Raw genomic sequence first — 23449 nt, forward strand, 5'->3', positions numbered from 1 at the left:
AAAGAGTCCAGCAGCATACACCAGATTAGCCCCCTTTCAAAATAAGTGCCCTGTTTAAGCTAATGATAGTATGACTCTCTTACCCTGGCCATCCACTATAGAAAAGAAGTAGAGGATAACAATGAAAAATAGTTAATTCATCACCTTCTGCCAAAGGAAATAAAAAGCTCTGAACCAGTACTTGCCACCTTTTGTATCTGCAGCACAACCCATCATTCTCCAACCCCACTGTTTAGCACAGACTAATGATAGACTGCTGAGAAGCTACAGGTGTATTTTCTCCTGCTCCTGTTGTAAATCTTCAGTGTTCAGTAAGTACTCTTCCACTGGCTTAAACTGTGTTGTAAGTTCTGCCATCACTGAAAAATAGTTTGATTGCCAGATGTCATATAATTTTATGCAGTCACAGTGGCCTTGGAGCAACACTCCACTACTTTCTTCCCTCTGGTGGGATATTTTCAGGACTCTAATGAAAGGAAGCAGCACAGCTCAGTAGCATAACCTACTGCAATAGACTGCAGGACTACACAAGCAACAGGAAAGAGGTTTACATATGACTGAGAGAAAAGGAGATCAGAAATTACTCCTCTGGAGTTTGACAGCCACAGAAAGACACATAAACATCTTCTTTAAGCTTTATGCTGTGCAGCTCTACTCCCTGCATTCTGGTGCTGCTGGTGTTTGCTCTCAAACAAGAGTTTTAGCCTGGCAATGATCAAAATCTCAGACTCTAATCCTACAAAGCATTTAAAGCACATTATCACACACTTTGTACCGTTCATGTCTACTTTGAAAAGCTCAGGAAAAAAAAAGAAATAAATGCTTTTCTCCCTTGAAGAGGAGACAGGCATATAAACAGCTGCTTTTACTACCTTTAACCAGGGGTGATTCAGTGCTTCATACACTGTTATCCTTTCTGCTGGATCCAGCATAAGCATGCGGCGTACCAGATCTTTGGCACTTTCAGAAATATGGCTCCATTGCCTAGGATTCATCTGATTACAAGCAAGAAAAAACAATTAAATTAGTAATAAGAATGCAGAAAAGAACCTACTTTTTATGTAAAGTAATTGCAGAGATTTAGCAGCGGTTGGTGCTTGCAAACATTTCATAGTAATAAACGTAAAAGAAAATGTCTACTTTTTTAATAACTTGTAATAAATCGTACACTAGTTGCTATTGAAATGGCATAAAAATTAAAAACATAAAGCCTGACATATCCTTGGTATTATAATTACAGTATAATTTCTACCTAGTCTACATTCTGCTCAGATAAAAGTGACTATTCACTAGAAAAAGCAAAAAACAATTAAGCTCTGACTGTTAATTATGCATATGATAAATGCAGACATTAAATCTACTCCTGAAATCAATATGTAGCACGATAATTCATCTGTTTCAACCCACAATTTCATGCCATGGATTCTGGGTAAGAAGGGAGGAAGATAATGCCTGTTGTGAACTACTCTGATCCTGTCCTGAAGATGCTATGGACAATGGCTCTTTCCAATAAATACCTTTCAACTTCACAACAGGTAAAGTTTCTCCTCTAGGAAAGCACACAAGGACAAATCAATACAGGCAATTGCAACACTTTCAGAACAGAACTTTATCTTTAGGAGATACAATGTGAAGGATGATTTAGAATATATTTTCATTTTGTGCATATGCAGGTTTGTGCCCAACCAGTCAAAATGGTGGACACCTGATAAAACCATACCAAAGTAAGAAAATTCTTTATGTGATATAGAGGATGATATCCTTATGGTATTTCTAGTACTTCTTTAATTTATGAAGAAGCTAAGTTTTATTTCGATTATAGACAGATAACTTTACAAAGTACTAAATGCAAATTCAAAATTATAACCAGGCTCCTTTCAAAGTTATAATCTGGTCATTTAAAGATGTCCATTTTACTTAAAATCAGTCTTTACAACAAATGATCACTTTGAATCGGGGCACTCAGCAATGTTATCTGGCTATGAAATGTGCATTTATAGCTGTGATTCATAATTTCTTTTTCAGCTCTAATGAAATGAAGGTAATTGCAAATTTGACAGGATTTTCACTGAATAGACATATTATTGTGGAAACAGGAACAGAAAAGGAACTAAGAGGACACAATGTGCTAGTCATAACTGTTTTTTTAAAATAGAGAAGTTAACTTGTACCCTTCCAGAAGGCGTTAGCTGCTTAAGAGATTCCATAAAGAAATCTTCCATAAAGTGGTACATCTGTCAGTCTGTGCAATCCCAAAACTAGTGCCATGAAGAAATGCTGCTGTTTCTAGGAATATAAAATTTAAAGAACGAAATACGTGCTCCTGACCAAGTCCAGTAACACTCCTGTCACATTTTAGCAGGCTGTCAAGGTGATAGAACAAAACAGACTATCAGACAGACACAGGAGTTTCCAGTTGTAATTTGCTAATCTACAGCTCATGTATGACCTTGGTTACAAAATAGAGCAAGGCTGATCTTAGACAAACCCACAGCAACAGTGAAGTTGAAGCTTTAAATTTGTCTCCACGTGATCTGGGAGGTTGATGCTGTGAGACAGCTTTTCTTGTGTGCACACTGACCTGCTCTCAGTTCCAAGTGGCTCCTTTTGAACCATCAGCTGCATTTTACTACACACTGTACTAAGAAGAAAAATGCCTACCTGCATTTGTGCAATAACATGCATTTTGTTTTAAATCAAGGCAATATGGTGATGAATGTTTATGATAGTTCTCTTAGTTGACCAAAAAATTTAAATGGGTATAAATCTGAGGTTACACTGTTTTCTACTTCACAGCTAAACCTCATGTCTTCCTGCTGGGCTCAACATACAACTAAGGGCTGGTTTTAACACAGACTTATTATTTCATTTGAGCAAGTATTTCCACATCGTAATTCCTAGCATTGATACAAAACACATTAGGTACAAGACAGACCAGGGAGGGAAAATCACCTCTCTTCCTGTGCGGCAGACTCCCATAAGCGTTAAATCAGGCTAAATACAAAAATCAGCTTCCAGAAATTTTACCAACAGAGCTCGTCTCACTGGAAAAGGGTTCAGGTATGCTGTCATTTACCTTGTATTTGCCTTTAATAATGCCTTCAAATAATCTTTCCTTGGTTCCATAAAAAGGCAAACAACCGCTTAGCAGGATAAAAAGGATCACACCACAACCCCAAACATCTACAGGCTTCCCATATGGTTCTCTTTTTACCACTTCTGGAGCCATAAAATGAGGTGTTCCTACACGTCCTAAATGGAAATAAAAAGAAAATCGAGTCAAAGAGATGTGTGTCAAACATGGAAATGAAGAACATCACTGCATTAAACTAGAACTGTTTTAATAAATTTTGTTCACAGTTTAATGCTTTTAACTCAATTCTTTTTTCCTTAAGTTTGTATTTTTATATATATCCAGTGAGATAAATCAGCATTTTCCCTTTTGCTTCATTTTTACTTTTAAAAATTAAGGAACAGTCTACCCTAGCTGGCAGACTGTGAAACAAGACTTACAGCAGCACTAAGATTCTTCAGTGAAACTTGCCATATAAAAGCAAACCCATCAATTTGGACAATCTTTGAAACAGGAATTATTCAGAGAGCAAGTACAAAGATACTGTAGAGTTCTAGTCCACACTGATAACCTGAAAAAGCTGTATGTAATTAGCAAGAGCAGAGTTTGGGCTGATGCTCTGCCCAAACCTTGTCTGGTCTACTGAAACTGCTAACAAAAATGCAAAATGCTAGCAAATGTGTTATTCATTTATTTGAAGAGTGTAATACCTTACTGCAGATAAAAAGGTAATGCTAATTTGTTTTACACACTGCTTTCATTGAAGGCAATTAATGTTTTTCTATGAAAACAAAATGTATTTAGTACCAACTGATCTTTTGAGCAGATAAGACTGATAATACCCTTCATTCAATTTCTATGTAACACATTAAGCCAAATAAAAGCAATGAACATTTTACCTCTCCTTACAAATGTTTTTCAGTGCAAAGAGTTTCATTTCCATTGCAAAAATTAAGCTTGGAATGCTCAGGTCATCACTGACACTTACAAACACTGTAGTCTTTGGACTATACTGGTTCCATCAAGTATCAAGAGGAGAAAAACCTGTGAGTATAGCAAACTGTCACCACTTGTACTCCCCCTCCATAAATTATTGTTGCTCACTGCAGTGGATTTCAGAGGGTCCATTCCAGGCTTGCAGCTCCTCTCAGCTGGTTAGGACAGCCAAAAATGAAGCTCAGAGAATATGAAGTGTTTGCAGTGCACGCCATTAACTCAGTCTTGTCTTTGTAAAGAGACTCTTGCTTGATTAACCTGTCCTGCTCACCCTCTGCATGGCAGTCAGCTAAGACACAGCACTGGGAACAAACACCTGGGAGACTGTTTGGAAGTAGCTTAGTCAGTAAAGATCCTTTGTTTATTCCACCTAATGCAGGAATATGGTCTGACCATGTTCTGTTAATTAGTCCTTTTTGCATCCAAAGGATTAAAGATTTGTCAGAAAGATAGCAGCTTTTTAACCATACTCTTAAGAAAAAAACACTACCATTGCCAAACTTCTTCACATATTTGTATTAATAAACCTTTTCATTCCCAGTTTATGAGGGAATTCCTCAGCCAAACAAATGTTGAGGATCTCTGTGACAAAGGGATGTTACCTCATCACTAAACTAGGCTGGCATCTTAAGAAGTCCCTGTAGTCCAGGCTGACCTGACAGCAAAGGGGCAGTTCCTTCTTGAGCTAAAAAAGAATAAACCAGCAAGATATTGCAAGTTCAGCTCATCCCTCATATCACAGGGGGAAGAGGAAGGATATTTAGTCTGGACAAAGAAAGAGATGCACATGGGGACAGATGACTCATTCTTCCTGTTGGCTGTATACAGTTTATAGTTATATGATGTAATTTCAGCCTAACTGATAAACTTCAAAGCCAAATCTTCAAGATTGCATATATGAGGTAAAGAATTATCTCCTTAGATGACTCTCTCTCTTTTAGATGGCTGGTGGCAGGGAAGAGAAGGAAAATGGAAATTATATATACATCCAGTATGCATAAGTTGCTGGGAGATCAATTTTTTGCCTTTTTTTATGGGCCTAAAGATTTTTAACTGTAAGGGTTTCGTCCCTTTTTTCCCCTTTTGGATGCCATCATTTGTGACAGCAAAAGCATCAACATTTCCAGCTCTGTATCAAGCTATGCCTGTGCATAAGCAGCAACACCTGACTGTTCAAAGAGCATTTTTCTACCCCTTAGACTGCTCACGTGATGTTCGTGGTGTGCCTACCACAAACTGGAAACCTTTAACTCAGGAGATCATCAGAGACCACAGAGCAGCCTGGCTTAGCCAAGCCTTGTTTGTCTCAGTGGGAACTTCCTGAGACTGGGGTGCAAAAGAACCCATTTGCAGTTTTGGAGCAGGTGTAACCTTTCTTACACGTTGAAAGAAAATCTTTTGTGGTACTAAAGCCCATTTAAATCTTTTTAATCAGTACAAATGGAAAATCATATACTCTCTGAAAATTCTGCCTAACCACCAGGCTTTATAATTGCTGTTATAAAATCTGGCACGTCTGGAGAAAAGGGATTACTCCAAAGACAAACAGGAGAAATCAGCAGAAGACAATACATGGGAAAAGCAAGCTATTTAAAAGAGGCATTAAACTCCAGGGAGATGTATGGTTTTCTGGATAAAGCAGCTAATGAAACCATGAACCTTACATATCAAATGATATCTTAGCTGATTTAATGCGTATTTTCAACAACTATGTACCACCCCTCTCAGGTCATGAACTTCTTTGTGGTTTAAGTAAGAAATTGCAGAGAAGTACAAAAATGACTGTGTTGTGAGGTTTGGGTTTTGGCTTTGGGCTTTTTTTTTGTCAATGCACTTAAGTTTGCTGGGCATTTCAGTACACTGAACGGTAACCTACAGAACATCTTGTGTCCTTGCAAAGAAGTACATTTTCTCCTGGTGTAAAATAGCAGATTTAGCAGCAACATACACTATAAAAGCAATCCAATAGCATGATGCAGTGTAGGAATTCATGTTTCAAGGTGCTGGCACTGGGGGCTGCAGGGGTGGTCTCTGTGAGGAGGGGCTGGGGCTGCCCCATGCCAGACACAGTTCCAATGGCATCGCTGCAGGGCACAGCTCAGCCCAGCAGTCAGGACAGTGGTGCTGCAGAGAAAGTGTAAGAAAGGGAAAAACACTGCCTAGCAAATAAGGAGTTTGGGAACTGCCATTTCCCACCCCCCTTGCACCACTCAGGGTTGGGGGGTGAGCCAGCAGTGAGAGAGTGAAGTTGAACCTGGAAAGGTGAGGAGAGGAGGCAGTTTAATTTTTGTCTTTGTTTCCCACTACCCAAATCTATTTAATACTTCAAGGTTCCTAGTTTGCTTCATCAGCTCAGAATGTGAGGCCGCATGTTCACTTAGTGCTCAAGTGCTCTTACAAACAGACAAGTTATGGTTGGAAGCCAGTCCCTCTCTAATTATCACACATCTTTTTGCTCCCCTGAAGTCAGAAGGTGGCTCTTCTGTGACAGGTAGAAGATATTTGTTGGCTGGGTCCAAACCCAGGACACCATAAAAATCCACTTTGATGAACTGCTTGATGTAGAACAGAAGGAATAGAGTGGCTTAGTAAAAGGAAACACATTACATGGCTGTTTAAGTCCCCACCAGGCTGCTGCCATAAACCAGATGAGAAATGGAAGTTACTTAAAAGCAAACTGAAAAATCAGTGCTATTAAGTCTTAATACTCACTTCTAAATTTAAAATGACAACTCCATAAATACAAAAGAAATTATAAAGAAGACTAGGCTAAGTTAATGGAATCCTGCCATTTACCACTGCTAGATTGCAAGTAGGGGAAACACAGACAGATTTGGTTTTGTAACCTCATTAGTGCTGATTACAAGAACCTGATACTTCAGGTGAGAGGGATGAGGTGGATACTTATGGTGGTGGAAATCACAATTTTATGTCCATGAAAAAACAAGCCTGGAAGAAGCAGAAACTTAATTGGTTGAGACTGAACTGTCTGTCAAATGGGATGAAAAAATGCATTTATATGTGTATATATGTACTGGAATCTTACAAAGGCTAAGGTAATTTCTGGGTCAGCTGTCATCCTTGTGACCACTCCACTGGGTTCATCAAAGGAGCAAATGATGATTTTGAAGTTATTCTAAAAACTGACCTGAGCAAGGACTATTAAGCTGCACCTTTGAACTGCACTCAACTCAGCAAAATGAACAGAGTGCACACATGAACTTACACAGATGGGGAGATTTCCTATGTTGCAGCTACAAAAACTGTAAGGACTATCAGGAATGGCATAAATACAATCTGTAGACAGCAAAGTTGTCTAAAATCATGGATATTCATTGCCCTTTACATCAAATATCACTTCTGCTGCAAACTATTTAGTAGAAAATCTGACTTCAAAACATGTCCAGTGTAAAATTTTAAAATTCTTCTCAACAGTTCAGTTTTAAAATATTTTAGAAGCTTTTGAATTTTCTTTGGTGTTTTGGAAGAAACTGCATCTGTTTGGAGGCAGTGTGAGAAAGAACAGTAAGCAAAGGCACTTTTTTTCTGTAACAGGTACTTCTGCCTTCCACAGGCCTTTTATTCTTCAGGATATAAGCACACTCATGGATGTATTCAAATGACTGTGCATGAAAAAATAACATTTTAATTAAACATGGATTGCATGCATGCACACACAGAGCATTTTTAGTAGTATCTGTATATGAGAGGAAATCCTATAGAAGACAGGAATCAATTTTCTGTCTGTGTGCTTTTAGGTTCCTCTTCTCTGTTCTAGAGTGGCATTAACTGAAAGTCATCACTATACAAAGACTCAACAGTGGCATGTAGTCAGTGTGACACCTGTCTCCATCCATTTCACTGTAGATAAATATCTACACCAAAGCATTTGCTGAGTTAGGAAGCACTCAGTGCCTGGACAGGTACACCCAGGTTACTTTGGTAAGGATATCTTATAGAGGTAAACTTTCTTATCAGCCAGTTTTGAGGCATGCTGGCTGCCTGTAAATGTATAAAGTTGCTAATTTTGCTGATTTTTCCTGTGGGTAAACAGAGAGCTTCTGTCTTCAGGTGCTGTCAATCTGACATTATTTACAAGCACTAGAGATAAATTTTGACTTACCTTTGATAATTTAGTTTCTATGACTCTTTCCATATTATTCCAGACAATAGGGCTATGCTTTCCACAAGAAGAAGAGTATATACAGAGACCCAATCAGATTTTGTCATCCCTAAGGCAGGGGATTGATGACCAAGATATCAGAAGGAGAGTCTTTCAACAGCAGTAGTATCTGAACGATGTATAAGGAAACAACTGGAACAAATAATTTTTAGGAAAAAAAATGTGAGGTACTAATAAACATCACCATCTGACCTCTCACAATAGTGTAATAAGAAATATGCTCACAAATTAAGGTGTTTCTAAAAGAGTGGGATGTCCAGAATAATGTGGAAGGAATCAAAGAATCACACACAACAGATCAGATAGGCCAGTACTTTACTATTCTTAATTCCTTTCCACATTACTCCAGACAATAGAGATGTTTAAAGCAGGTGTACAGAGAAGATGAGTAGATTTTAAAAAAAGGAAAAAAAGGGGGGGGGGCGGGGAAGGGCAATTCAGCTTCAGCACAGAAGACTGTCTGAAGAAAATGTGTTTAAAAGATGCATCAGCAGACAACTGGACAACTGGATATGAGTGTCCAGAAAACAAACAAAGCAAAGCTCACATGTTAATGAGACAAATTATAATTAATTCAGTGGCCTTTTCTGCCATAAAAGTATGATGGAGGAAGTAAACCTAAATGATTTCTCAACACATTAGCCTCCTGTAAGCACTCTCAAATCAGCCCAGATGTGAAGTGGAATTTCTGTGAGACAGTAAACCACAGTTGTATCTCTTAAATAAAACAAAGTCTCTTAAAGGCAAAGCTGTGAAGGGACTCACATTCTTTTATTTTTCAGGAAAAAAAAGTGAAAACACTGATGCCTTAAGAGGCACTACCCTTTAAGAGAAAGAAGAATACTAGTGTATGACCTCAGCTTACAAAATTTTACTTCCTGGAAAACAAATGAAATCTTTGAAATACCATTCCGACTAATGATGAAAAGCAAAAAAAGTCTCTGCAGCATAAAAACCCTCCAACATTAAAAAAAAAAAGAAAGCGTTTTCTAACCTGAGGTTTATAAAACCACCAAGAAGATCCAGTTTGGTGAAGCACTAAACAGGTGGCCCAGAGAGGCGGCAGATGCTCCATCCCTGGAAACATTCAAGGTCAGGTTGCTCTGAGCAACCTCATCTAGTGGAAGGTGTCCCTGCTCATGGCAGGGGGTTGGACTGGATGGCCTTTAAAGGTCTCTTTCAACCCAAACCATTCTATGATCATTTTTACACTGATGAGAACAAAACAAAAAATAAGGAAGTTAAAAGACTCTGCCCCCTTCCCCCCCATTCCATGGTCTTATTCAGAGGGAAATTTATGGCAATGCCTTCCTTTGCTGTTTTTGTAGTAGGTCTAAAAAAACAGCTCACAAGGAACCAAGAGCACTTGCTATTTATGTGCTGTACTTCTACTAAGAACACATAAGATGTTTTCCCATAAAATGATAATTTACATTAGGGTACTACTGGATTTTGAGGGAGCCTAGGGTATCTAATATAATATATGAGAATTAATACTGGACTGGATCAGCATTATGATAATCTGTGACATCTTACTGCTGATGGTAAAACATGAAAGGCACTTAACTATCCACAGATAAAGAACCTCATCCCACTTAGGTCTATACCATTATCTTCTTTTGCACTAGTTGCAACTAGGAGAAATTAAGTAGATTAAGTGAAGGAAATGCCAGTTGTGAACTCAATGGTTTTTGTTCCTCAGACTTTTACACCATATACTAGCTAAAAACCCCAAGATTCAGCATCTAAGATATTTGATATCAGATAAATCTCATGTCACATTTAAGAAAATATTGTGACAATTCACACTATGTTCTGCAAGAAAAGCTCTCCAAGGAAGGAGACAGAGATCATAATATGAGATTAGTCTCTTAAATCACTGACTTCCCAGAGGTTCCACTACTCCAGGTGCATCATAACAATGCAACACAGACTGTTTAGGGTCTATGTGCTGTTCCATAAAGGAATTCACTCATAAATTACAATGATCTCTAACTCCTGTGTACATTGCCAGAGTTCCTTTAAAAGGTACCTATTTCAATGCTTCAAGTGAAGCCCTTTGAGCACAATTTTCCACTTCTGATCATAAGAACTGAAGCAAGAAGAGACCTTCAGAGATTGGTAGCTCATGAAATCTATTCCCTGTAACTCAGATGACAACACATGATTCTTATCCACTTATTGCAGCTTATGGGCAAATGGAGTGGAACAAAAAGTATTTCCTCACATTTTCCCTTCTGGCCTTAGGAAGAAACGAGTTATGGCTATGTTCTCTTTTTTGGTATTTTATTTTACTTAAATAAAGTAAATAATGATTAATAACTAAACTTTCTTAAAAATAATCTTAACTGAGTTGTTAGCTGATAAAATACAGTCACTCCTAAAATCTCTTCCATACACATTTTCATCAATGACATCTAGTATGATGTCATAGCTTGTTGTCATGAGCTCTCTTACACTTCTGTTAAACAGCCATCTACCTGCTTGAAAGAACCCTGTAGTAACAACCCTTCTAAACTTCACAAGTCTGTCTTCAGACTTATATCAAAATATTTTAATACCTGGGGTTTAATTTAACTTCACTACAAAAATCCTTCCCCAGCAATTTATGCACGCTCTGATAAAGATGTCTTTATCAACTGAGAAAAATGCTGCAGTCCCAAACAAAGCAAAAGCTGTAAGCTTGAAGGCTGGCTTCAAACACATTAAAGGAGAAAATTCCCTTTAGATTGTTCTCCTGGGGCTACACAGAATCTGGGATTGCCAAGTGTGTCAAGGTACAAAAGTAGGAAAAACAACCCAAACAAAGCACAGGGGATTTTTAGGTCAGTAAAATTATCTTAATACCATGATAGCTTTTATTTAATAGATAATTTCTTTTTTGATGTATTAACCACCAAATACAGGCATTGCCATCCTAAAAGGGAAATAACTGACTATGTCAAGAGGAATCAATGTTTTTCACTAAAAATTTGAAAAGCAATCTGAAAGTGAACAGGTTGGTTACGATACTGCTGAAACTTCTCTATTTGGAGAGTTTCTACTTCATTTAGGACACAATTGAGAAATAAGAAGTGCCTGGAAAATATTGTTACTCTTATGACAAAACTCATCCATAGGGCATATGGGTAAAGTCCTTAAACAAATGTGTAGATAAACATTGATTTATAAGAAATTTATAGTCCAGTTCAAACAGCCAGTATTGACAGCTTTCATATAACATACATGGATGATATTGTAAAACTGAGTAAGATCTTGCCAGTTCTGCGTAGGGAACTGTCTAATAATTTGTCTTCAGGAAGGATTCTGGCAGGGAAAAGAATTGCCAGATAACAGATGCAGTTTGTGGTATAAAGACTGGAATGGAAGATGAGAAGAAAGAGAGGAGTCTGTTAAGGAGAAAACCTGAAAGAAGCAGGAGAATCGAGACTCTCCACAGAATATAAATGAAGTGGAATTACTCTGGGTATACCTGAAAGCAAGTGGAATTTGAAGCTGAAAGCAACAATTGCTAATGAAAAGGCTGCAAATTGGAAATGTCAGTTGAGAAAACGGGAAAAAAAGAGTGTATGAAGGCAGACCAATATGGCAGAAGTTGAGGTGGAAGAAGCAAAAGATACTGATAGAGAGAAATATTACAATGATAAGGTTTGAGAAGCTTCTGTAAGAGCAGCAAACAGAAGCCCCAGCACTGATCACTGCTGGGAGGTCGAGGACAGGAACAGCGACAGGAAAGCAGCACTGGGAACAGGGACAGGAAAGGAAGGCCATGGAAAACTTTGGGGGAAAATGCTGTAAATTTTTTTTTTTTCCAAAGTTAAACTTGAATTGTTAGACAATTGGTAGTCTGAAAGTACACTGCATCTGACTACCTCCAGAAGAGTAGCTGAAACAGAAGAAATGGGTAAAGTTGCTCAGCTAGAACATAAAAAACAGAGAGAATTATAAATAAAAGTGTAGAAACTACCACTAAAAAAAGCAGTGGCTGAGGTGCAGATAATTTGAGTAATACAAGACAAGTAAAGGAAGGAGTGACCTTTTTATTAAAGCTTAACTGAATGGGTATTTTCTTTGAAAAGATACCTCTAGGTAATAAAATACTTGGCTATTTCCAGGGTATCAGTGATATCCAGAAGTCATTGGAAGCTGTTGGTATGTTTATACTGGATTTGCTTTTTATTTTGAAAAACACAGAAAAGTCAAATTGACACAGAACTTTAAGTGATTAGATTAGGAAACCTGAGTTTTTGAAGAAGCATGGTACTGAAGGAAGTTACTCATTTTGAAGAAAAAGTATTAAAACTAACAAAATGTTTTGTTGTGGTCTCCTACTCTGGCAATGAAAGCATCAGAAAATTGACTGGGTCTTCATCTGTGCAGGCTGATTAAAGCATAACCCTATTGTCTGGAACAATATGGAAGGCAGCTAGAGGAAATAAAATCCACAGAAAACAAAACACAGTCAAAAAATATACATACATATCAAGATATTGATGTCTTATGCAATAATTACAATGAAATATTAAAACACAGAAAAGAATCACATGTGAAAACTAGTAAGATTTTGCTATTAAGCAGCACAGCATTCTGACAGGAATTGCCTCTCCAACAGGGGAGCACTGACGATGCTTGAGTCCTTACTCAAGTGCTTCAGTGACAGCATTTTTATTTTCTTTGCTTTACCAAGCATGGAAGAATTAAGCCAAAGCTTGCATCAAAATGGAAAATTCTTTGGGTTTTTTCAGTTTTATTTTGACCAAACCAGCATGAGCTCCTATTGAGTAACATTTACAGGGATTTAATACTCAATGTAGTGAATGCACAATGTTACATTCCACTACCAATTTAACATTTACCATGTTAAGAAAGTCTTTAGTGAAAGACTATTTCTGAGCTCTTGTTTTGCAGGCCAGGCTGTGTCAGAAAAACAGAACTCTGCAGTACAACATGCACAATACTAAATAACGTGGAAGGAAAATGTCTTACCTCCAGCAACTAGCCCAGACTCTCCTAACTGAATTGCTACTCCAAAGCCACCAAGCTTTACTGGGGCTGAATTTTCTTTTGAGGCAAGCAGTACACAGTGTGGCTGAAAAGACAAAAATCCAGACAAGTTACTATACTGTTTGAGAAATACAATTTGTAATTTAGAAGTTATTTTCATAAAAGTGTGAACAGAAGTTAGATTTTACTTTATTAAAAATAGTGTCTTAATTTCAGGGTTTTTTTTTTTTTTCTGGCATGGACTCCTCTCTCTACATTGGCTTCCCTTTTATTGCCCCAGGCATAGCAAAATCCTTTCAGAAATTACCAGAACTAGCACGGAACACAAAGTGAAATCATGATAAAATGGAGATAAAAACTCATGCCTATAATTTCTTACCGGGTATTACTTTTCCTTTTTGTCTTTCATCCTATTAACCCTTACACTCTTTCAATTCCCCAGCTGAAATATCCTGCCTAGGATACATTTTGTGGGTTCTTATCCTTCCCAGAGAGAACATAAAACACTATTTTGAGCCTTAATCACAGAATTCACTCATCACTTCTCAACTGCAGGAAAGAACAGGAACACCCCACGGATATTCTAGTGAGGGATATTGTTTAGGTTTCTAAACTGGATTCCAGCCATTGCTATCTATACCTCTGATTTTTTACAAATAAGAGTGAGATGTAACTTATAAAAATGAAATAATATACAACGATTGACTGCTGTAGGAGGAAGCAACATAAAGACAAAACCTATTGGAACACAATTTAGTATTAAATACACATACCTAAACAATTGCATTTAATTTAGAGCTTCCTGTATTTACTCAAAGCCTCTCTTTTTAAGACCATATTATTTTAAATGAAGAACCTCAAATTTGTATACTACTTCCTGAGAATACATCACTGCTTAAATTGCAAAACTAAGAACTCAGAAGAGTGCACAGGAGCTACGAGAAGTTCAGTCTGACCACCTGTAAAATCATCATCTCTAACCACGCACATCTTTTTGTAAAAGTTCCAATTATATGAGAACAAAGACCTTCAAGACAATGCTCTTCAGCTCTTCATTAAATTTAGGCCTTGTCATAGCAGGTCTTCTAGAATCCACTCTAAAATTTCTAATTTATAAATGTAATTTTCAATTCCTTATGCCCTACTTGAGAGAGTATTACCAGGTGGTATTATTGCTGCATATTGTATTTCACTTCTGCCTTAGTGAAATGGTTAAGCTGCACGCTTTGGGTGCTTTCACATCCTCTCACTGCTGTCATTTTGAGTGAGAAAGAACAACATTTCTAATCCCAGGCAAGGAGAAAGGTAGATGAGAGAACTATGTAAAAGTACCAAATTGTACCATTCCACTGTGGTGTTGATTTATCTTTACCCTACACTTGAAAAGTGACACTATTTCCACAAAGTATTAAAGAGATGACAGACTGTATCAACACCATTATCACCCAAAATGCCACTAGCACTGCTCACCAGAAACAAAGTCTCTGAGAAAAAAATTCAAATCTCCAGAGCAAAACTGAGAAAAATTTATTACAGAACCTTTCCCAGCAAAGCCCAAATAAACTGGGTATTGCCAGTTAAAAATGCCTTTAAAAAAAACAAACCAAACCAGTTGCAACACTAGTTAAAACTTCCCCTTGTTGCCAATTTTACAAGTCAGCTGAAACTCGCCACTTTCACAGAGAAGCTGCTGCTGTAGCTTTCTAATAAGAGGACCTGCACGTTTCTCCTCCCTGTCTTCACCAGCGGTTTTGAGACTCAGCAGAACGTCTTAACGCATAAATGGTAAGTGGCTTCTTTTATACTTAAGCTGTAGTAAAATAAATCTCTACTAACTGTAGAGGTATTGCTGACCTCCAAACCCCTTTTTAAAGTATACCTAGCTTTAAGCATATCTACTTGCTTAGAGGTGACACAACTTACGACAGTGCTAAGTTTTGTTTCCAACGCACCTGCAGCGTAACCCAAGTTTCTCTCCCATCAATCTGAACTTGTCACTGCTGATACAAGTCACTACACCCAACATTTTTATAGGAAAGCAACTTAAACATGAAGTCATAGCGGTAGATGGGTTTCAAGATGTATTTGAAAGCATTGCAGTTGAAAATCAACCTTTTGAAACTACTTCTTGCCCTGAAGATATCTTGTAGTAAATATGAGAACAGCTGTTTTTGAAACTGCTAACACACCCTACAAGTTTAATGCAATTGTAAAGTCAGACAACATAGGATGTTAAAATATTTTAGATTGTCCTTTCAAGAGTTCAGATTTTGTATATATATCAGATCTTCTTAAGAATTTTCCCTGAAGTGTTGCCATTTTTGCTGCTGCAGCCGCATAACAGAATTAAATGTAAATTTGCATTTTTTAAGACCTAGCATGCAAATTGCATGACCTAGACACAGACCTAGCATTAAAAGCTATTTTAAAGTTACATATACAGCAATGGTTTTTTGTTGTTTTTTTTTTTTCTCTAACAGTTGCCAGACAACTAAGTTCAGAGTGCCAAAACCACTTCTGAAAATTTTGAGAGATTACGGGAAGAAACCTCTTTCCTCTGCTAAAAAAATATATTCTAAATAAACCTTTTTATGGCATTTCTTGTTGCTATGACAAACAAGTTGAAGACAAAAGTTTTCTCATTACTTGTCAATGATAACCATCTCTCTAAACAGGTCAGTGTGACTACTCTCCAAACCACACTTTTCTGGTTTTCCTTTCTTGGTCAAAGCTGACTTTTATCTTTCACATTGTAACTTCCTGGTCAGGAGAAAGATGAAATTAAAAACTATCCTATGAAAGCAAAGGAAGGTTTGAAAACAACCTATTATTGCATTAATGTGATTTCCAGCTATTAGTTGTTTATTTGTGCAATACTGTTTTGTGAACAAAAAAAGGGAAAAACCACTTAAATTTATATGAAGATACACTAATTTATATGAAGATTACTAAAGACAAGCTACTGTAATAATACTGTCTCACAAGGTTACTTGTAACACATTACGTAGCCAAATAAGTATTAATTGACAAATTCTTTTTGAAAACCAGCGAGTTGCATGTGGGAGATCTTGGGTACTTAAAAATTAACACAGGTAAGTTTACACAGGTAAGTTTAGACTTGTTTTAATATATTTTATGTACTTTGTATCAACACTGAAATACTTAACTATGCTTACCTGTCCCTGCACCTTAGTTAAAAATTCTTCCGTGCTAGAAATACTGATACTAACAAGTGAACTTTAAAAAATTATTTGTTCTTATAGATAAATAAATTTCTTAAATTTGCAGGAAAATATAATAGTTTACTTGCAAAACAACACAAGACAGTAATAAAGCTGGAATTACAGAAACAGTTATCCATGTGAGTACTCTATACTACCTGTTCTTTCTTGGCTGCAGATTACCTAGACTTCCATTATATCACGATATCTGGCTGCAACTCCTTCTATTCAGCTACACCAATACTTTGGTCCATTTACTCCTTCTAGCTACTTCCTTTTATATTTATATCACATTAGATTGTAGGCAATAAAGCAAACAGACACATAAAGGGCGACTTAATTCTTCAAATTTCTCTTTGTTTCTCTGCAGAACAGCTAAAAATCCTTTGCAAATGATGGCCACAACTTCAGCTGATTTACTGACCATTACTCCACACAAGGAAGAATTTTGGAGTAACCAAACCAACCTGACCATAAATGCCTCAGAAATTCACAATGATGCCAGCTGTCCCTTAGATGACAACTCACTGTCACTTGCTTTGATAGTTTTTTATTCTGTTATTTTCATCGTTGGATTGGTTGGAAATATGATAGCCCTATTTGCTTTCCTGTGCATTCATCAGAAAAGGAATTCTATCCAAGTTTACTTGCTAAACGTAGCTGTTGCAGACCTTCTGCTGATCTTCTGTCTTCCCTTCCGGATACTCTATCATGCCACCAACAACAGCTGGATGTTTGGGCGGATTTTATGCAAGGTGGTGGGAACTCTGTTTTACATGAACATGTATATTAGCATAGTACTGTTGGGACTAATTAGTCTTGATCGTTATATAAAAATAACTAAGTCTGTGAAGCGTCCGAAGATGTTAACCACTACCCGGAGCGTGCAGATCTGCTGCACGGTGTGGGCGATTGCACTGACAGGATTTATAGTAGTAGTTGCACCATCTTTCTTCAAGACTGAGGACAGCAACTCTACCCTGTGCTTTCATTACCGAAGCAAAAAGAATGCAAAGACAGAAGCAATTTTAAATTACATCACTGTTCTGATTTTTTGGATAGTTTTCTTCCTTTTGATACTTTCGTACATTAAAATTGCCAAGAACCTTCTGAAAATTTCGAGGAGAAGGGCAAATTTCCCCAATGCAGGAAAATACACCAAGACAGCAAGAAACTCCTTCATTGTTCTCATCATTTTCACCGTCTGTTTTGTGCCTTACCACATGTTCCGGTTTGTCTACATCACCTCACAGTTACAAACCCCATCCTGCTATTGGAAGGGGATCATTCACACGTGCAACGAGGTGATGCTCATATTTTCCTCATTCAACAGCTGCCTAGACCCAGTTATGTATTTCCTAATGTCCAGAAGTGTCCGTAAGACTGTATTCCAACTGATTTGCAGAAAACTTCATGGAGAGTCGAGCCTAAACCTGGAGAGCACTTCAGACATAAAACTTGGCCAATACACACAAGAGCGATTATCGACCACCACTCCCCACTCCAGTTACTCAAGGAAGAAGTCTATGATTTGAATGTTTAAATGAATCTCTGTCACTCCAGGACACCAATTTTAGATCACAAAATCCTCTACTCTACAGCTACTAATGCTGCCTCTTTCCTCCTATTAAGAAAAACGAGAAGTCCTACTTCTGTTTGTGAAAATGAGAAGTTACTTTTCAGAAGTATTTTGCTCTTGTTTATCCAAGAAAACAAATTAGGAAGTTCTCAGACATCTTGTGTTGGACTAAACTAGAACACTAACTCTTTAGGGAGATTTCCATGAAGGGATTTGAACCTGTAAAAGTAAACTTGTATATATGCATTAATATTAGTAACTTGTGTATGTAAATAATAGATGAATTTTGCCAAAAGTAAATTCTGTCCTATTTGAAAGATCTAGATACCATTACAGATTTCATGTATTTTATGGTTTTCTCTGTTTTAATAGGTTTCAAAGAGATCAGTATTTTAACTCCATTTATAAATGCATTTTTAAAGAAAATATTTGAGAATTTAGCAATATATGTGGCTTAAAAATGAGGTGAAGAATACAACAGCTATTAATTCAGTTATACGTACAGAAGGCACACTGAGTTTTATTAAACAGCAAAACTAAAATATTCAATCCTCCTAAGTACCTTATTATATTTCCAACATTTTAGTGAGTGTCAAAGTCAAACACCTGAGGAAAAGCAAGCAATGCTTTCAGAAAATTAGGAATGATTGAAGGAAAGATGACACGTGGGTATTTCCTATGATTTCCTTCAATATGACAAATTTGATGACTGTAGCTACACAAAATAGTTCAGCAAGGAACATAAACTCACAGAACTGAGCAAAAAGAACAGCCAGGCTCAGCCAGTGGTCTACTCCCAGATTTCCAAAGCCACACATTCCAGCTGCACGCTTCCTCCCTGGCATCAGCCTCCTCTTTCCATGTGATTAAAATAATCTTGATAATTGCTGATGCCATGTGAACAGCAATGTAACAGCAATATTTCATTGCTACAGCTATATTCTCAGATTGAAGCTAAACAGCTTTATGCATTTAGGCACAAAGTAATTTCAAACTGTAACATTTCTTAAAAACCAGAGAGCTGAAGGTGGGGGATGTCTAGCATGAAGATAACTAAAGCAGCACAACCATGAACAACTTAAATGTCTGGCATAACAGACCAGAAAGGTCAAAGAAATAGAGACCAGATATCAAGCTCTGTAAAATAAGGATTTGTTATCTTGACACATACAAACAATACTGCTCAAGTAAGCAGGTATAAAGAAGTTAGTTTTAATATGACTACTAGTAACTTCTCTAATGGATCATGTGATTTTTAATGCCAAATCCATCTGAGTGGATTTTTTACTAATTCCATAGAATATTCTGATTTTACAGAAGATACTCATAATACTCTGATTGAGCAAAGTAAACATAAGACATCACCTCTGCTAGATAGAAACTAGTTTTAATTTTGATGTGATTTTACATTGCTCAGACTTGATGAAACTGAATATAAACACATCTAACAAATTGCAATGACTAGTCAGTCTATTTTGTTTCCATTTTTAATTAAAAATTATGGGGTTTCCTAATCTTCAAAAGAAATATTCCCACAAACATGCAATTTCATAAAGATACAATGGTGACTGCATTTTTTGTTAAACATTTCAGCATACAACAGAGATGTTTGTACAATAATTTTGGATTCTCACAGTAATTGCATTCCATGCTCTTCTATCTATAATTTTGTCATCCTATTATATTAATGCTTCTCTTGGTTTTGTATTTGTACAGTGCAATTCTATTATGCAATACTGTAGTTCTACATAGTTACATCAATTCTGGTACATCTAGTAGAGTTTATAAACCATAAACCATACATTTCACAAGATATATATGTTATCTCATCATTCTTTCTCTGTCTATGCTTAGTCTGTGAGCAGTTGGTTGATGATACTGAACTGCAGGTCAGGGTGAGGGTGTGGGCTGGGGAACTCAGGAGAGGATAGACATGAATGACAGCAGCTTGAACAAAATGTCAATTCTAAAATTCTTTTGAACAAAGTGTTAAAATCAGAATTTTCATTTACAAGGTTTATAATTCATGGACACAGCAGTATTGCCAAAATAGACTCAGATCTCTTCAGAAGATCAAGTAACAGTACAGGGGTTCGATTTGGAAAATCCAAACTGCGTGAAAAAAAATCAACTCTCCAGCTCAGAAATGAAAATCTGAAAGGGAACAGATCTATTAGGAAGTCTCTAAGAGCAGGCATGGCACAGAAGAGGCAAACAGGAATGACTACATGATCTTGAGAATGCAGCATTAAGGGAGCAGCAGTCAGAACAAAGAAACAACCACCAAAAAAAAAAAAAAATCAGAAAATACTTTTGGATTGCTACAACTGGATAAATCAGTGCTTCAAGATGTTAAAGGCCAGATGTATCAACTGGCTCAGAAAGAGATCTGAAACTAGACAGCACTGTCATGTAGGAAGCAATTAGTACTGACCAAGAAACAAAAGCAGATATCTCTACTCTTTTAAAAAAAATTTAATCCTTACACATTTTTTCTGCAATCAGTATTCCCAAACTTGAGACTAAAATGTCAGGCTTTACAAAAAAGTATTACTGAAGAGCAAACAGTCCTGAAACACCTTGGGAGATCTGCTGAAAGTTACACTGTGGCATGTCAAATGACTACAGAATCAGTCACTCAAATAGTGTGTCTGTCTTCTCCTCTTCCCAGTGCTTTCTAATTACCTGAGTCTTCAGGCAAACTCTAACACAAATGTAATTCTGTTTATTTTGCTTTCTGTATTTAAAGGTTAACTCAACACACATCCCCATATAATTGCACAAACCTCATTTTCCTCTTTACTCAAATCTATAACACATCCTTGAATTTCAACTGGTGTACTAAAATGCACTGGTCTTGTGCTGGTTTTGGCTGGGATAGACACCTTCACAATACGGGCTGTGGTTTGGGCTTGTGATCAAAAGTGTTGATAACACAGGGATGCTTCAGCCACTGCTCAGCAGGACTTGCACAACAAGCAGAACTTCTCTGCCCACCAGTGAGGGGCTGGGGGTGCACAATGACATGGGAGGGGACACAGCAGGGACAGCTGACCCCAGGGACAGCCCAGAGCACATGGTGCCATGCTCAGCAATGAAACCAAGCAGGAAATTTGGCTGTGTTGCCATTTCTCAGGAACTCGCTAGGCACCGGTCAGCAGGGGTTGCTTTCTACCACTTGGGTTTTTTGTTTCTCTCTCTTTTTTTTGTTTGTTTTTTTATGCTTATAAAACTCTTTATCACAAACCATATGTTTCCACTTTTACCCTACCAATTCTCCCTCCCAGCCCACCAGAGAGGAAGTAAGCAAGTGTATGGGATTTAGGTGATGTAGGTACTTTCTGGGATTAAACCACATCCTCCCTCTTTGGCACCCAGATACTGGCAGATTTGATCAGTGTGTCAGAGCAGGAGGGAGCACCAAAGGGGAGTTCTGTTCTGCAGCAAAGCAGCCACAAGAACAAGAGGGGGAAGATGCAAAAATCTTAAATAAGTTTTCTTGCTTTTACCCTTCTGATTCTCCTCCCCATCCCACTGAGGGGGAGTGAGTGGACAGCTGTGAGGGCTCACTTGCCTCCCAGGGTTAAACCACAAATTCAACTTTCATTTTTGCACTGAAATTAATCTAACAAGAACAAGAATTAAAAAACACGAGGAGTAATTACAGCTTTACAACCTAATTACTAATACTCCACAGCAAGTAAATGCAATTGTAAATGAGTTCAGCTATAAATTCGGAATAGGAAGCCAGCTTACATGTCCATTATTTTAGCAAAAAAATTAGTAATAATGAGACTGAACAATGATAACAGACCAAGAAGGTGAATTCTCACAGTCCATGTTTAAACATAAAGCGTAACTAGCAAAACAAGAGCCTTAACAAACTTCTGTTCTCATAAAGGAACTTAATTTATAGCTGTTGAAAAGCCTCATCTGACAATGTGATGTATCAGAAAGGAGAAAACTTGAAAGTCTCAGCTTCTGCAGAGCTAAACAGAGTTTGGTCTGTGATCATACCTATGCTGTGGAGGAAGGAAATTGTCCTGTGTACACTTCTGGATGATTTGTGTAAAACACTGCATTTCTTGGACACTGAGTTCATTTTGCCTGACTGAACCCTAGGATGCATCAGCTGTAAATTGCTTCCACACAATCCAGCACCTGACCTTGTGAGAGATGTGCCCATTTGGTCACTCATGTGAGGACAGACACGGATACAGTATTATTGCACACAGGCTTTGGGAATAGACAGCTTTGTGACAGCTCTTGGAGCTGAAGAACTGTTAAATGTCATTGAAAAGACAAGTTTTCATGCATAAGATAGCAGCCTGAAGGAAAGTGGGCAGTCCTAAAGAGAACCCCTCCACCCCTGAAAGAGGAAAGCACTATATAAAGAATTGAAAGGTGTTTCTGTGGCATAACTAAATGACTGTTAACAGCTGCTCTTCCACGCTACCTCCATCTTTTTTTTTTCCCTAATGGAGCCAGTCCTGACCTAATTTCAAAGCTGTTTTTGTACACACATCATCTTTTCTGAACTTTAGATGCCTACCTGACTTTGTCAGTCAGTTCTTGTAAAAGAAAAGTGCACACTCTGAAAACCTACTTATGTCAGAGAGAAGTTTTTCTTAACTGTACTCTCCAGCTTCCAGTGCCATCATTTTCACTGCAGTAGTGGAGATAAAACGGACACCAGACAGAAATATTTCCTCTCTGCAAAGGAAGGTGCCTGCAGCTTGTATAGGTAAGCTTAAACTTACTACTTCTTTGTTGCACCTGACAAAATTTGGTCAATGGCACAAAAATTTTTGTTAGACTTCTAAAATGAGTAAATTCAACAATGACTTTGTGAATTTAACTAATTGGAATAAAATAATTTAATACATTTAGTGTACACTCAAATGCAAGAGCCATAAAAGTAAGTTTAATTTGCAAGTTTGTCAAACAATGCCTACAGCACAAGTTTTATTCTTGGTGTCTGGGTTTTTTAACATTGCTAGACAGAATCCTCTTTAGCATCTACGTTCGTTTGCTTACAGCTGTTTAAAAAAAATTATCAGTCTCTAAGTTTCAAATCTGTTAGTTTTTCCGTATGATTTGGTATGGGGAAAAAAGCTAACAAGGATACACTCCACTAAAACATATATGTATACATATGCATACAGCAGTAAAGACTCTCCACTACAGGTTTGTAAGCTAAAATACCAGTTTTTATACACAGTCATTGCACAGAGATTTAATTTCTTATTTTTGGTTTGGAAATTGAGAAAAGATTGAAAAATGAACTTGGAAAAAAATTAATATACTGCAGTTTTCAACAACCATTGTATATGCTAAAAAAAGATAGACTGAGTTGCAAAATGTACATCTGACATTAGAGCTCTGATATAGTA

The 23449-nt window shown here is 37.3% G+C and overlaps 2 protein-coding genes across 3 annotated transcripts in view; one reads left to right on the forward strand and one right to left on the reverse strand.

The window, feature by feature from the left end:
* The window catches only part of CASK (calcium/calmodulin dependent serine protein kinase), a 187865-nt gene that overhangs the window by 69696 nt on the left and 94720 nt on the right, over positions 1-23449 (reverse strand). For both annotated transcript variants that reach the window (XM_082279194.1, XM_082279193.1), the window contains exons 6-8: positions 13239-13341; positions 3077-3252; positions 873-995 (exon numbers count right to left, since the gene is read on the reverse strand). In XM_082279194.1, coding sequence (XP_082135320.1) covers positions 873-995; positions 3077-3252; positions 13239-13341 — 402 coding nt within the window. The remainder of the gene's footprint in view (positions 1-872; positions 996-3076; positions 3253-13238; positions 13342-23449) is intronic.
* On the forward strand, positions 16870-18012 carry GPR34 (G protein-coupled receptor 34; the record flags this gene model as incomplete). The annotated part of the gene is made up of 1 exon (XM_082277755.1): positions 16870-18012. The coding sequence occupies one exon, from the start codon at positions 16870-16872 to the stop codon at positions 18010-18012; it is 1143 nt and encodes a 380-aa protein (XP_082133881.1).

This window comes from Coloeus monedula (assembly GCF_965178545.1).
Source record: "Coloeus monedula genome assembly, chromosome: 3".
Classification (NCBI taxonomy): domain Eukaryota; kingdom Metazoa; phylum Chordata; class Aves; order Passeriformes; family Corvidae; genus Coloeus; species Coloeus monedula.